Source organism: Phalangium opilio, unplaced genomic scaffold (assembly GCF_054372755.1).
Source record: "Phalangium opilio isolate 3A_F unplaced genomic scaffold, DU_Popi_V2 ptg000045l_1, whole genome shotgun sequence".
Taxonomy (NCBI): Eukaryota; Metazoa; Arthropoda; class Arachnida; order Opiliones; family Phalangiidae; genus Phalangium; species Phalangium opilio.
In genome coordinates this window covers 3742673-3758812 of record NW_028324168.1, presented here as the reverse complement: position 1 = coordinate 3758812, position 16140 = coordinate 3742673, and the positions used below count along the sequence as shown (strand labels likewise).

General features: G+C 37.8%; 1 protein-coding gene and 1 long non-coding RNA gene across 2 annotated transcripts in view; one reads left to right on the top strand and one right to left on the bottom strand.

Moving 5' to 3' along the window:
- Col4a1 (Collagen type IV alpha 1) overlaps positions 1 to 16140 on the top strand; it is a 35177-nt gene that overhangs the window by 13472 nt on the left and 5565 nt on the right. Inside the window, exons 3-15 of the mRNA XM_089838295.1 lie at positions 13460 to 13720; positions 13797 to 13976; positions 14043 to 14105; positions 14166 to 14288; positions 14345 to 14380; positions 14445 to 14507; positions 14584 to 14661; positions 14723 to 14845; positions 14909 to 14962; positions 15022 to 15084; positions 15148 to 15312; positions 15376 to 15883; positions 15946 to 16124. Of these exons, the coding sequence (XP_089694421.1) occupies positions 13460 to 13720; positions 13797 to 13976; positions 14043 to 14105; positions 14166 to 14288; positions 14345 to 14380; positions 14445 to 14507; positions 14584 to 14661; positions 14723 to 14845; positions 14909 to 14962; positions 15022 to 15084; positions 15148 to 15312; positions 15376 to 15883; positions 15946 to 16124 (1896 nt within the window). The remainder of the gene's footprint in view (positions 1 to 13459; positions 13721 to 13796; positions 13977 to 14042; positions 14106 to 14165; positions 14289 to 14344; positions 14381 to 14444; positions 14508 to 14583; positions 14662 to 14722; positions 14846 to 14908; positions 14963 to 15021; positions 15085 to 15147; positions 15313 to 15375; positions 15884 to 15945; positions 16125 to 16140) is intronic.
- LOC149676801 (uncharacterized) lies at positions 6737 to 7166 on the bottom strand. Its single transcript, XR_016366644.1, has 2 exons — positions 7103 to 7166; positions 6737 to 7020 (listed from the first exon to the last, which is right to left on the bottom strand). It is a non-coding gene; the product is annotated as an uncharacterized LOC149676801 (long non-coding RNA).

Here is a 16140-nt window from a genome sequence, read left to right as displayed (position 1 = left end):
TGTTGACCTATTGAGTATTTCAAAGTATAACGGTATACATATAAGTCCCGTTCACACTTGCTATTGTCGCTCGCTGAGGAAAAAGAGTTGTAAACTGGTTTGTAACTTGGAATTGAACTCCATTGAAAGAAAAAAATGAAGAACAACTGTCATATAAAGAACAACTTAATAAAACTTAATTGAATTCAATGTTTTGACGTATCGATTTGACCCCACTTTTTTGACAGGTCGGGAAAATGCATGGTTATATCTTTATTTTCTTAAAACCGTCCTCAATTTTAATAAATAGGTAAACCTTATATGGTATTTATTATTACGTTTCATTCATCTCACCCCCTTAACCTTAAATAGTCTCATTCTTTGGCGTATGTACAAATTGAGTCACACCCCGAGTTATAATATAACACGAACTAAAACCAAAGGAGAGATGGTCTGAAATTCTGAATTTAGCTTTAGACGCGGGGTGATGGCCTCAAAATAACCCACCTTAATAACCTTACAAATTGCCAAGTTAACTATATACAGGGTGTTTCTGATAAGTCTGCCATATAAATTAAGGGGATGGTCTTTGGGAAATCAATTTTGAGTAGAAAACGTAACTTCTCAGCTTCTATCTATGACATTTTGATTGCCCTAAGGGACACTGTTTTCGAGTTAAGATTTTATAAGTGTTTTACTGATTACCCCTTAATTAAATTAGAAATATTTGTCTTGAAATCAGTTTCTTAATTAATTAAATTTAAGGGGTCATCCGTAAAATTAATACTCTGGATGCAATCTTAACTCGAAAACACTGTCCCTTAGGGAAAAACAAAATGGAGATGGAAGTTACATTTTCAACTTAAAATTTATTTCCCAAAAGAACATCCCCTTAATTTATGCCTGCAGACTTATCATAAACACCCTGTATAATTCCTTCTAATGGTATAGTTCATAGTTCAGGTTCAGTTGGGTTATTTTCACCCATCAAGTTTGCTGAAAGGTTTATGGACGGTGCTAAACTTTTACGGGTAGGGAGCGAAGGGGAGCGAAATTATTATAGGATTTAATCTTTATTGGAAAAGATTTAATAGCTGCACTGTTGTTGACTGTTAAATCCGTTTTGTTCTACTCTTTAGTTTGCATGGTGAAAATTATTAAATAGCCTTCTAGGTCATAATCAGGCCTTACAACGATATAATTAAAAATTAAAAAGTTTTTAAAACCCATTAAACAGAGGAAACCTTATACTTATATCAAGTATCAAGAAGTGATATCTAGTTTATTAGGGAGAAGGTTTAAGATGCCCAAGTATTCGCACGCCATAGTCCCAGTCCCCCTTTCAAAATACAAGGGGGACGTAAAAGGAGACGCCGGGCTATTTCGCCTCTCCTCAGTCGGAAAATATGATTGTAATTTTCGTCATTCGCGTCTTTGCGCTGACGTGAGTTTGCAAGAACCATTGAGATTCTGGTTGTAATTTAGAGGCGGGGATTAACTCCGGACCTACGTTCGGACTGGAGATAAAGCTAGAAATGTGGATGAATGAATTTATACCTTCTCCCTAATAAACTATAGATATGACTTCTTGCTTATATGATATCCGTAAATTCTCAGTTGGGCCTTTATTTTTATATACTTTTTGAAATAGAACTAGGCTTAGCGTCGATTTAGGCCTGATTTGTAGTTCAAATCAATCAGTGAAGTTAATCCCTGGGCACGTCGGCGAGATTTAAAGGTAGACAAAACTACAGTTAACTCGGATTCTCTCTTAAATCATTAAATATACTCTATAAAGTTCAATGAACCAAGGCTTAAGTTAGCTATAACATAATTACGTACCTTTGCTTTGGTATTTGGTATGGTATTAACTATTTATCCCCAGGTTCCCGGTGCGGATTCGGCTCATATGTCGAAATAGAGATAAAGAGCGAGTGAGAGGGCTAATTTGTAACTCTGAACGCGGTGTGACATTTCTAGATTAAGCCTAAATGATCTAATTCGGCCCATAAATTTACAATTACGGATGGCAGAGTATAGTTCAATTCTTAGTTAGTTAAACTGGCAGATCTACGATTAACTTGTCGCAAGTATTCTAAATACACACGCCTACACACAACCGGAGGACAAGCTACAAAGTGCAGTACCAAGTAATCTCACCTCCCTGGTGTAAATGGTGTCAATCCTCCTAGGTCTGAAAACTATATGAATATTTCAACTCGTTTAAATTTGATTGAACAACTTCAATAAATTTGGGATAATTTAATATTCCGCGCATTTTTGAAATACTTTTAAATATTAGCTCAAATAAAATAAGATTAAAGAGAATTTTTGATTTGATTCAAATAAAAGAGAGAAAAAAAATATATCATAAAATAAAGGACCAAAAAACCTAATAAAATATTGAATAAAAAATTCCTGAGTCATAAAAATAAATATCAAGAAAAAAATCATTTCTTGACAATTTAAACATAAGTTTATAAGATATGTTCACCATAAGTTTGTCACTGGTTACAAACTGGAGCTTGTCATGAAGTGACAACGTAGGTCATAGATTCGAGGTAAAGCGACGCCTGGTGACTGGGACGCTTCAAAGGCTTAGTAAACAGACTAAATAGGAAGATGGAAGTCCTGCAAAACTAACCACCGAGTGTAGGAGTTCAATTCTCGCTTGTAGTTCTCGAACTAGCTCGAGCTATAAGTCTCTAGCATTACTCTCTAGTATAGGTAGTGTTTTACTTATGGAACACATCTTATAAACTTATGGTTCAAGCAACCTCACAACCAGCTAAGCTTATACTAAAGGTACAAATAAAATTTGTCAAATTCAAATTAAGCAATCATACAGTTAGATTTCATTGCACCTTGACTTCCAGACAGTAATAATAATCATTTAAAATCAAAATTACTTCTTCTTTCACAGTTAAGCTATACTAAAGAGAAGGAATTTGGAACTGTACCAAAAAATAGATTTTTCCCGCTCTCCCCTATACCCTATACCCTAGAAATGTTTTATTATTTCACGTGGGTATTGAACAACCGGAAGTTATAGCTTCTTCTTGAAACAAGAAAGAAAAAAATTCCCAAGAAAAATATTTTCTCCTCACTAAAAACCTTCTGCTTGGCAATGCATAACTTAAAGAGGAAATGGAAGTCGATCTAAGTTAAGCCTAAAACGAGAACCAGTACCACACCCAAACATAACGTAAACTCAATACCATTTAAACAGCACGTAATGCATGCCTTGACCAATAGTAAAATCTCAAGTTGAAAATAAGGAATTTTTCCAAAAAGGGAAATTTAAAGAAAATACCTTCATCCTTTTCTTTCAAAAGGTAAAGGTTAATAAGACAATATTACCTCGTATTACCTAGCGTTACTTGACAGTATTATTAAAGGCAGGGGAAGTACGATAAATATAAAGGTAAATGGACAGGAAACGTTGGCAAATTGAGTCTCTCTACCGGTAAAAAATAAAGATAAATAGAGAGAAAGGAATCCACGTTACTTAAAATGCAAAGAAAAAACTCGAACTAAAACCCACTGCCGGCCGGTTTCATGAGATGGATCTCTAACGAGAGGGTAACCACACGTGAAATCCGTAAGCCTATCCGCCGAGATTGATTGGTCACTCTAAATTATACCCACAATGCACTGCACCGCTAACGTAATATATAATTTAGAAACTTCAGCACTAAATTTAAACTAGAAATAAAAGTATTTTCGTGGATTTTATAAACCCAATAGGGGGTAGGGAAACTGAAAGAAACAGGGTGTTCCAACAAGGGAGAACCGAACAACAGTGGGAAAACAATTTTGAGTTGAAAATCTATGCAACTTCTATGACATTTTTCCATAAGGGACACCTTAAACAAATTTACGGATGACCCCTTAAATTTAATTAAGAAACTGAGCGACAATGATTTCTAATTTAATCATTCCTAAAACACTACTCAAATTATTACTTGTTTAGGGTGTCCCTTGTGGGGCAAAATCTATCATAGAAGTTACATACATTTTCGACCCAAAATTGAATTTCCCATAGAACCATTCATCCCACTGTACATATGCTTTGGTCCTATAATGACCCTCCCTTTTTAACACCCTGTATATTAACGGTATGCAAAAGCAAGGAGGTTAGGTATTTCAAGGTCATTCTTAATAGACCACTCCATAAATCACTTGTAGAAAAATCAACACACAGGGGCGAGAGGTCACGCTGTTATGTTAATTCCTGGTACCAACCAAGAGGCAACGCTATCAGACGGAGCTAGCCAGAGTTCACTACACCCTTAGGGACTCTATCCAACTCAACATGAACCCACGTTGCCTGCCCTCTAGCGGTGGGTGGTAACCCAAGAAGGTGATTGAAGGTGACCTCCCACACCCCTGCGTTGCAGTTTGTGCTTCTCTTCAGTAATTAATGGAAAAGTCTATTACAAAAATCACGTCTACTGATTTCTGGCCGAGTGATTATCCTCTCTCTCTCTTTGGTGATAAGTCATTCTTTTGGCTAAGAGAGAGAGAAAGAGAGAGAGTTCGTGTTACGGTGTTAGTGTTTTGGGGAAAGGAATACAGGATATGTAAAGCAATACGTGGGAGGTTTTCTTGGCGGCATAATATAAAAATTCGACAAGCCTACGCCTACGGCCAAAGATATGACAGAACGCACCACCACCTGATGTCCTCAAATATAATTTAAATAGACAATTTACGTCGCTTCGTAACACCGTGCCAAACAGTTTATGGTTAGGCTAGCCTGGCGTTTTATTTCTAAGTACGCGTTTGTTGAGTCTCTGACACAGTGGGTGGTTGTTTTTAATTTTAATTGATTTTTAAGACTCGAAGAAAACTAAACTTAGTATTTAAATACCGCGAAAATTATTTTAGAATTTAAGGGCAATTACGCAATAAACTTAATTGCATTATGATTAACGAATGTGGTAAGGTTGTTGTCCCCAAATTAAATTTTTTTAGTCCTATAACAATCAATTTTAATTAGCAAGGGATGATAATTAAAAGATAAATTAATATTTTAATATAATTAAACGACTTTCAATTTTATTTTCTCGCCAATTTTATCTATCTACATTTAATTATCTATAAATAAGATTTGACCTTGGAATATCGGGGTAATTGGACTGGAGTCACGGGTCACACCTTTAAAAATGTAAACCTAATTTAAGCGTTAACTACTTAATTTTAAATACTCCACTATAAGCTTTGGAAAATTTATTACAATATTAATTAGCATATTTAAAATTTTCTGAAATAAAACAGTTCTAAGTGGGATTACCTATATTGCATTTTTTACCTCTCCGAGTGACGTATGTCACGGAGAGGTTCTAATTTCGACGTGTCTGTGTGTCTGTGTGTCTGTCTGTGTGTCTGTGTGTCTGTCTGTCCGTTGTTACACCCACGTGACCGCGTTCGCAGTTTGCAAATCGGAGCAAACGTATATTCAATTTCCAGACCGCATTTACAGTCCCGGAAATTGTATTCGACTTACAGGCTATTACTCCATTGCCTGTTTAAGAACTCTGTTCATTTGTCCACCCCACATGGACACTAGTCTGAACTTATTGGCTTCTAAACACCACCATCTTCTAGTTTTTCGCCCATTCCACATGGACGGACACCAGTCTGTACTTACTGGCTTCTAAACACCACCTCCTTCTCGTCTTTGTCCATTCCACATGGACACCAGTCTGTACTTACTGGCTTCTAAACACCACCATCTTCTATTCTTTGTCCATCCCACATGGACACCAGTCTGTACTTACTGGCTTCTAAACACCACCATCTTCTATTCTTTGTCCATCCCACATGGACACCAGTCTGCACACCTGGCTTCTAACACCACCATCATCCTTAAGGTTAAGACATACGCGGCGATCGGCTAGGGTTACGAGAAACGTCTAGCCTTCCATTGACGGGGTCTTCCGCCAAGGTTCACGCAATTGCGATGTTCTTATCCATAGCTGCGATTCGAAACCCTTATATACTACCTATTTGAGTAAGGCGACGCAACGGGCGTATGCTTCATTTCAAACGCCAATATTAGTCAGGTCTCTCAAGAATGTTTAATTGTTCTTTTTTAAAACGATGTAACGTTCAATAAAGCGAATAACTAACGAAGAAAATATTAAATATTAATTATATTTATTTTAATATTTAAGATAATCTTGTTTCTCAATTCAAAATTAATACGGAAATGGTTAAAAAGCAGTCTATGTTATTGTCTGTGTGTGTCCGTCCGTTATTACACTAGTGCCGCAGTGCGCTGCGTTAGAAGTTCGTTTTGTTTTGATGTGTAAAGAAATCCTACAGAACCATAATATTCCCTTTATCCTTAATATAAAGTGAATATGATGAAATATTTTTCGTAATTATGATGCATTTAGTGCTTTGGTGTCTTTAAAGCTCTGTTTCATTTTAATATTCCAAAGAGTTTTACTAATATTATTATTTGAAATGGCTGTTTATAAATTACTAAAGCTATACTACATCTGTATATAGAATAATCCTTGGTTTAGTAATTTTATGAAGAAAGCTAAGAACTAGACTCCGGCGGGTATATCTTAGTGAAATATAGAGTAAATAATTGAGGCCTGAGGTGATGTAAACTTTGGGTTTTGATTTTCGTGTCTGAAATGAAGAGACATGAACGGTTCAGAGTGAGCCGAAAGTTAAATACACTCTTAAATAATCAGGTTAAGATTTTATAATAGAAGAAAAGATCATGTTGGCAATTAGATTAGTAGGGCTAAGCTACAGAGTTTTTATTCTCTTTATGGTGCGCATTGACTATCAGTGCGTCTAGCTACAATTTAGCTTTGGTATTATCATAAGTTAATTATTTAACGTTAACACTCATGTTGGCAAACTAAGAATATTGTTTAGGTGAGACGAGACGATAGTGTTTACACTGCTAACCAGTTGTGAATGTAGCTATCAGAATATAGGGTAAACAGCTGAAGCGTAGACTTCATTTCCTGTTCTTTTTGCCATTAACTGATTTCCATGGGTCCAAGATTTATCCTTATTGGATGTAAAATGTCGTCTGCTTTACTGTATATTCGCTATGCTTGGAATACTGCTTCAATATTTCGAAAATTTTTACTTCAAAAAAGAGAAATAATTCCATATCTAGGTAAATAACTTTGTAGTAGTAGACCTCTTGACTCGGAGAGGTAATATTTTGGTTTTCCCAACTTGTTATCTATTATAAAAGATAGTACGCCTATGAAAAAATTTATCAAAATCAACCCCCTTGAATACTGTCTGTATTTCTGAACCAGTTTATGATCTCTGTGGGTTGTTTTTAAAATGTGTAAAACTAGAAAAAAAACCTATATTTCATTCATAGCTCGAGTTTTATAAAATTTACAAAAAGTGGGCTGCGAATTTTTACCTCTCCGAGTGACGTATGTCACGGAGAGGTTCTAATTTCGACGTGTCTGTGTGTGTGTGTGTGTGTGGGTGTGTGTGTGTGTGTGTCTGTCTGTTGTTACACCCACGTGACCGCGTTCGCAGTTTGCAAATCGGAGCAAACGTGTTCTCAATTTCCGGAAATTTCGAAAATTGTATTACACTTACAGGCTATTACTCCATTGCCTGTCTAACATCACCAGCCTCTGGTCTTTGTCCATCCCACATGGACACCAGTCTGTACACACTGGCTTCTAATCACAATCATCTGCTGCTCTTTGTCCATCCCACATGGACACCAGTCTGTACACACTGGCTTCTAATCCCCACCCTCTTGTGGTCTTTGTCCATCCCACATGGACACCAGTCTGTCCACACTGGCTTCTAATCACCACCGTCATCTGCTCTTTGTCCATCCCACATGGACACCAGTCTGTACACCTGGCTTCTAACACCACCATCTTCTGGTCTTTGTTTTTGTCCATCCCACATGGACACCAGTCTGTACACACTGGTTTCTACACACCACCATCTTCTGGTCATTGTTTTTGTCCATCCCACATGGACACCAGTCTGCACACCTGGCTTCTACTCCATCATCATCGTTAAGGTTAAGACATACGCGGCGATCGGCCAGGGTTACGAGAAACGTCCGGCCTCCCTAAGGTGGGGCTTCCACCAAAGGTTCACGCAATTGCGCTGTTCTTATCCATGGCTGCGATTCGAAACCCTTATATACTACCTATTTTAGTAAGGCGAAGCAACCGGCGTATGCTTCATTTCAAACGCCAATATTAGTCAAGTCTCTCAAGAGTGTTTAATTGTTCTTTTTTAAAACGATGTAACGTTCAATAAGGCGAATAACTAACGAAGAAAATATTAAATATTAATTATATTTATTTTAATATTTAAGATAATCTTGTTTCTCAATTCAAAATTAATACGGAAAGAGTTAAAAGCAGTCTATGTTTTTGTCTGTGTGTCCGTCCGTTGTTACAGTAGCTGCGTTAGAAGTTCGTTTTGTTTTGATGTGTAAAGAAATCCAACACAACCATAATATTCCCTTTATCCTTAATATAAACTGAATATGTGGAAATATTTTTCGTAATTATGATGCATTTAGTACTTTTGTAGCTTTAAACTCTATTTCATTTTGATATTCCAAAGATTTTTTTTAATATTATTATTTAAAATGGATGTTTATATATTACTTAAGCTATACTACATCTGTTTATAGCATAATCCTTTCTAAAATCATAGTGAATACAAGTACAATGCTGCTATGTTGGTCAAATGAACTCTTATTTGTCAATAGGCCTAGTGAACCAAAAAGTAAAAGTTTGGGTTTGGTTTTCGTTTCTGTATGCAGAGACATTAACGGTTCAGAGTGAGCCGAAAGTTAAATACAATTTTAAATAATTAGGCTTAGATTTTATAATCATGGTGGAAATCTGGGTCGCGTTCAGCAGAGCCTCGCGTTGCTGAACGGGCCCAGGGATTTTGTTTTTGAATTTTGACGTCACGGTGCTTAGCGCTGAGCTAGCGCGGTCTTCAAAGAAAATAGTCTGCTTTTATGATAACGTGACGTAAAACGCGTAGTTCTCAGCTTGGCGAAAAAACCATGGAGGAATTAATACAAATAGCTCTATGGGACTATAGCTATTTAATTGGCGTGAAACCAGTTGATCACGCGAGAATTTTAAGAGATATGTTAGTTTCTAATTTTAATTATAAAAGTTGTTATCTATCTCTATAAATATGTTATCCTACAATTTTTGTTAAGCCTTGGTACCTTGCACGCTTTATTGCGCTAGCGTCATTTATAAAACGCCGATGACCCGTTTTTCCCCCATGGGATGATTTTAATGTGTACAAGTATATCATTATTGGATGTAAAATGTCGTCTGATTTACAGTAAATTTGCTATGCTTTGTATACTGCTTTAATATTTCATAAATTTTAACTTAAGAAACATTTCCATATCTGGGTAAATAAGTTTGTAAGTAGTCGTCTTGACTCGGAGAGGTAATATTTTGGTTTTCCCAACTTGTTTAAAATAGCCTCGGAATCTTAACGAGCTTGTAACACCTACAAATTTTCGCAAATACCACCAAAAGTATAAAAAAATTATATTCACTTAAAAAATTTCTAACCAGGAATACATAAAACTAATTGGAATGATTGCGTATACTCCATATCTTCCATGTTAATTTCTACCTGGGCTTTGTAGGCGGGGCTTCAGAACAACCCGTGATCCCTCACGCCTCGTAGCAACGCGAGTTCATAGGCGAATGCGCATTGCGCAAGGGGCAAGGCACATGGGCTTTGTGGGCGGGGCTAAGGAACAACCCGTGATTCCTCACGCCTCGTAGCAACGCGAGTCAGTGATGCCAGATTGAGGGAAATTTCCCATATCTGGGGAAATTTTGACTCCTAAAAACGGTAAAAAGGGAAAAGGGAAATTCCAAGAAAAATTTGCTAAATCTAGGGAAATTCCAGGGGAAGAAATATTTTATTCAAAACCTACAATCTCAACATAGAAAATTAAACAACTTCATCAAATTGACCTATTAATTACGTTGGATTCTTATTAGATGGCAACCCTGCTACTGTTTTTAGTAATAGGGACTTGGCAGTACTACGTCATGCAACGTCAGGCTACCTTCCACTAGTGCTAAAAAACATACCAGTTGGAGGGGCTTATGTAGCTTTCATTCTGTTAAAAAAACATACCATAATGGCGCTGGGGGCGGAGTTAAGCCTGAATTGCCAAGTCCCTATTTCCAAACATTGAATTACCGATAGTCGTCTGCTAAATAACTGACCCATTGTAATCGTTACTAAAATACATCGCCAAAAACAGTTGTCAAGCTATAATTCTATCATTTTCTATGCGCAGAATCTGGCAACCCTGAACTAGGGAAATTTTGGTCCAAAAAGGGAAAATTTTAAGGGCTAGAAAGGGAAATTCTATTTTTCCCACCTGGCATCACTGACGCGAGTTCATAGGCGCGTGTGCATCGAACAAGGTGCAAGGCACAACGAGATAGATATCAATATTCGAATGGTAAAAATACGTCGTTACACAATGATTAGGCTAGCTAACTCTTCCCATCACAAAATCCGCCTAGATACGTTAAGTGAAAATAACTCCACAATAATTCCTAGTACCTGTATTTATTCCAGGTCTAACTAGTAACCCAGGATAAACATAGCTACTACACCTCCGTGGTATTAGCTTAAAATAAATAAAATTTAATTGCACAGTATTGAGCAATCAATGTTTACACTAAAACAAGCAAAACCCTCCTTAAGATCTATTTTGACGTTAGTTCTGAAACACGTGTGTTTTGGGGATTATAAAGATTTTAAAAACCAGTGTTAGTTCTAACTCTCCAATTTCTTTTAAAACTAAATTCCCCGGCTTCTATTTGTAAAGCAAAGCTCACGATTTAAGAATAGCAGAGGCCTCATCTTCAAAATTAAATACTTAAAAATAAAGAAAAACGTTTTTTGGCAAGTGGTCAACTTTTTTCTTATAATTGTACGCACGGGAGACTTAGAACTATGGTCCCTATGTTTCTTACTAAGACAGTTAAAACCGTGGCAATGAATTTGACTTATTTTGGTTAATAGCGGGTATCTTATTGCCTTGGCATAAAGAGACCCAAGATCAACAACTTCTTTAAGTGAAGAACCAAGAGGAACTTGGAAAATTGACTCATAGGGCTAGGCTAGCTAGGTTTTTTTCGGTTCGCCCAAAACCCTACAACGAATTGTGGCTATGAAAATTGTTCTTCCAGTTGTGAATAGACTGTAAAGTGTCGTTTTGAAAGGGGGTGTATAGTCTGTGTATCCCTCCCTCTAGGCGCGCTCCTGTAATAGGGGATACTGTACGCGCCTAGTAGGGGGAGGACACTAAAGCCATGTTCACACTTGACACTTTGAAACCGTTTTCAGCAGGTTTTGAAAGGTCAAAATGTTAAATTTCCCTGTTAATCATAGAAATCTTTCATGAGACAATGCAATTATTATTTTGAAAAATTATAAGATCCGCCCAGAACCATTGAAAACGGTTTAAAAGCGTCAAGTGTGAACAAGGCTTAAGCTAAGAGATAGAAGGGTATGACGTTTGCATTCGTATATATAATAACACTACTCTACAGACCCTTTTCAAAAAGGGGCGTGGCGTGATATAGGGTTACACAAGGACATTAGATTGGGCTTCAACGTTACCAGTCCTGCACCAAATTGGGTTCGTATTCTTTGAAGTCTATCTTAATTTAAGTCTTTGTTGACCACATATCCTATATCAATGTTTTATCTTAAGAAAACAAAGTGGTCAACACACCAGACTCTATTTTACCCCCCGACTTATGAAAAGGGTTGGCCTATTAGTTTAATGTTGGTAGTTAGATTAAAACAATAGTATATTAAAGAGTGAACTCATCTTTAAAAAACATAGATTTTACTCCTCTAAAAATAATTATCTTTCCTCCCGAATAAAGAAGACAACGACATTTTTTAAATCACCAATTTAAATTAATAACCATATCAAATTTGTTGCATTTAAAAAAGTCCCCAAACGAATTTTTTGGTGTTTTTTTGATGGTGCAGTATAAATTAAATTTAATTCTGTTAGTTCTTAATTTGCAAATTAAATTTTGTCTCAGAGGGCGTCCTTAATGTTTTCAGAAAATAAAAAATTACTAATGCGCAAAAAATATGTTCCATAAGTTTGTCACTAGTTACTAAGAGCTTGTCATGAAGTGACTGAGGTAGGTCATAGATTCGAGGTAAAGCGACGCCTGGTGAGGCGCTGACAAAGGCTTTGCACAGACTAAATAGGAAGATGAAAGTCCTGTAGCTAATCAATTCTCGCTTGTCGTTCTCGAACTAGCTCGAGCTGTAAGTCTCTCTATGCATTACGAAGTATAGGAAGCGTCATACTTATGGAACATATCTTATAAACTTATGATAATAATAATAGATGGGCCCGGCACTTAGACCTTGAAGCGAAATGAAGACATAATTATTTCCATGTCTGTGCAATCGAAGAAAATAAACGCGAAGACTAGGGAATACGGACCGCGCATATATAATCATCATTCTTGCAAATTAGTTACGGGATTATGTTATGATCCTGTATCTTTTAAAAAAATTGGTTCCACTTTCAGTATATTAGCATCCCCGCTCCTCCTTGGGGCGACTCAACGTTTATTTTTACGTATTTGGACTATTTAAATTCAGTGTAAATTAATAGCCAAGGCTTATGAAACTTTTTTTACGACACCTTAGTTGCAAATTTGAAGTATTAAAGTAGTCTTTATCTTAATTTAGCCAATTTTTGATACATTGATTTATCAAGTTTGCAATTATTTAACATATTTTATGTAAAAACGCGGCTTTAAAAGGTCATTGACCTCAAAGTTAGGCTTAGCGAACAAAGGCTTAGTGAAAGAAATTCACCAAACATGACATGGGTGGTCCATAAATTGATATTAAAATTTTCTTACCTTATTCAAGTTGTAAGCCGGTCTTTGTCCGCAATTATTCCTTTTGAAGTTCCAAACTTGTTATACTAATTAGTTTCATGTCGTAATATCGTCACAGTAGTAAACAACTAAAATAGAAAGACTTAAAATTAAAACATTGTTACGGGTATAACTCTATCGTAAGGCCAAGGTTTAGTAATAAATTTATTTATTTGCATTAATTAATTTACCTTTATTACGAAATGGAAATACCATTGATACGAACATTTTCCCATGGTTATTGGGGCCCAATATGACACAAATGACACTTTATCGTTATTAATTTCAAATCTAAACTTAATTAAATGGTTTCATTAACTTGCAATCACGAAACGCAACGCTCAAACCAAATGCAACTTAATCATGGCGCGGGAAATAACTCCTCCCCTCCCTCCGACAAAACGTAAACCCGCGAAATGTGAATTTTAAATAATTTACAGAAATATTCTAAAAAATAAAAAATCATATTTAGGGAAAATATTTTACTAAATCTGTTTTAATTCTTGTACTTTCAGTATTTTGACGAAACCAGAGACTCCAGGGAACAGACTTCTAGGAGTGACACTAAAATACCGGACAGAGATCGGGGGCGGGGAGACCCAAGATACGACCCCAGATACGACCCTAGAGGAGACCCAAGATACGATATCAGGGACCCTAGATATGACCCTAGAAGACCTTCAAATCGAACAGGTTACCCTGGAGAAGGGAGTCCAGTCGTTTGCGCGGGATGTTCAGAAAATGGGTGCAAATGCATAGGTGACAAAGGCAGTAGAGTCAGTATCATGTCAACTAAACCTCGAATAATACATGAAGAGCCTCTGTTTTAATTTAAAAAATCTTTAATTTTAGGGACCCCCAGGTGTTATGGGACCCCAAGGTGAGCAGGGCCTTAGAGGTTTTCCAGGACCCGAAGGATTATCCGGAGATAAAGGTCAAAAAGGTGAACCAGGACCGTTCGGGCCCAGAGGTTTAAAAGGAGACAGAGGCAAGATGGGCATGCCAGGTTTTCCGGGTATCAACGGAATCCCAGTAAGTACATCTCAAAGGCCAAGAATTTTACCCCTATGGTATCTAACTGCTTGTTTATAATTAAAGGGTCTACCAGGATCTATGGGTCCTAGAGGACCAGCTGGTCTTGATGGCTGTAATGGAACTGATGTAAGCTTGGATTTTAAAATAAAAAATATTGAAAATTACTTAACAAAAGTTATAAATTAGGGTTTGCCTGGACTACCGGGTGTACCAGGAGATCCAGGAGCCCCTGGTTATCCTGGAAATGCTGGATTTAAGGGAGAGAAAGGTGAACCGGCTATTGGACCACCAGGAATGAAAGGACAAAAGGTTAATACTGAATATAAACCTAATTAAAGTCTTATATTAATTAATGATTATAATAGGGTGAACACGGACGAGATGGTTTCTCTGGATTACCAGTAAGTGAAACTTGTAAATATTTCTAAATAAGTCCATCAACTAACCAATTAAGTTTATCTACAGGGACCCCCGGGAGTTGACGGAAGACCGGGACAAAGGGGTGAAGAAGGACCTAGAGGTCCTCCCGTAAGTACTTTATTTAATTGCGATTACTTTTACCATTCCTTCTGATTTTACTATTAAACTAATATTTGTAAATCAGGGACCAAAAGGTGAAAGAGGTTATCCGGGACCTAAGGGCAATATGGGTGTGGGAATAGAAGGTCCCCAAGGAGAACCGGTGCGTTTGAAACAAAGGTTTATTTCTTACTACTGTCGCGGGTCTAACAGTTCAAATTTAGGGTGAAAAAGGCTACCCAGGGCCAACAGGTCCACCGGGACCGTGCAATGGAAATCCCTTAGTTGGAAAAGGCGAAACGAGAATTATTTATGTACCAGGACCTGAAGGGCCTCCCGGTGAAAAGGTATGCGTGGTTTCGGTTGAATTACAAGACTAGAAAATTTATTTTCATTCACATCTTATTTAGGGTGATACAGGTGAACGTGGCGACCGCGGTTTTGACGGCAGACCAGGACAAGTGGTAAGTACTTGAAATATCAAGAATAAATCAGTGGTTAATTTCTTGGCATTTTCCCACAGGGCTTACCAGGAGACTTAGGAATGAAAGGAGAAAAAGGATTACCAGGACCACCAGGACCTAGGGTATGATGCTTGTACTTAAATACTCATATTTTTGACCTTAATTGGAATGTAACTTCTAAATAGGGTAAAGATGGTTACCCTGGACCACCCGGTGCCCCTGGTTTTAAAGGTGACCAAGGTGAAGACGGTTTATCAGGATTGGACGGACGACCTGGACTTAAGGGAGAACCTGGAACGCCTGGTCCAACTGGACCTAGAGGTTTCACCGGTCCACCAGGCCCACCAGGAGTATGAAAATTACTTTCAAGACGACTTCATTGAAACGATAACCTAACCACATCATCTACATAGGGTTCCGAAGGAAGAGCCGGTCCTCCTGGTCCAATCGGACCCCAAGGATCGCCCGGTTTGCCAGGATACGCTGGTGCGGATGGTGAAAAGGGCGATCAAGGACCTCGAGGACCTCCTGGTCCGCAAGGAGGTCCTGGAATTCAAGGTCCTCCGGGAAGGGAAGGCCCACCAGGATTAAAAGGCGATAAAGGAGATGAAGGTCTTGCCGGATTACCAGGTTTACCCGGAGAAGCCGGTTTGACAGGTCCTCCCGGAGCTAAGGGCGAACCAGGACCCAGAGGAGTTCCTGGGGCATCGATACAAGGACCCAAAGGATTGGACGGAAGAAATGGATTGAACGGTTTCAACGGAGATAAGGGTGAACGAGGTCCCAGAGGTGAAAGAGGTACACCTGGCGACTCTATAGAAGGCATACCAGGAATTCCAGGAAGACCAGGCGAGAAAGGTGACAAAGGATTCGACGGTTTACCAGGAAAGCCAGGTTATCCAGGAGCAAGAGGACCGAAAGGTAATTTGAGAAAATTTTCTAACAAGTAGTTTTGAATTATACATAGCATATTTAATTAACAGGTGACCCGGGCGGAAGTTGTAGTACTTGTCTACCAGGAACAAAAGGCGAGAAAGGAGACCGAGGTTTAGATGGGTTACCGGGTTTCCAAGGACCAAAGGGAGACAGTGGATTCCCAGGAACGCCGGGAGAAAGAGGAGATGATGGTTTACCAGGAATTTCCGGACCACCAGGATCTGAGGTATTTATTTTTAACA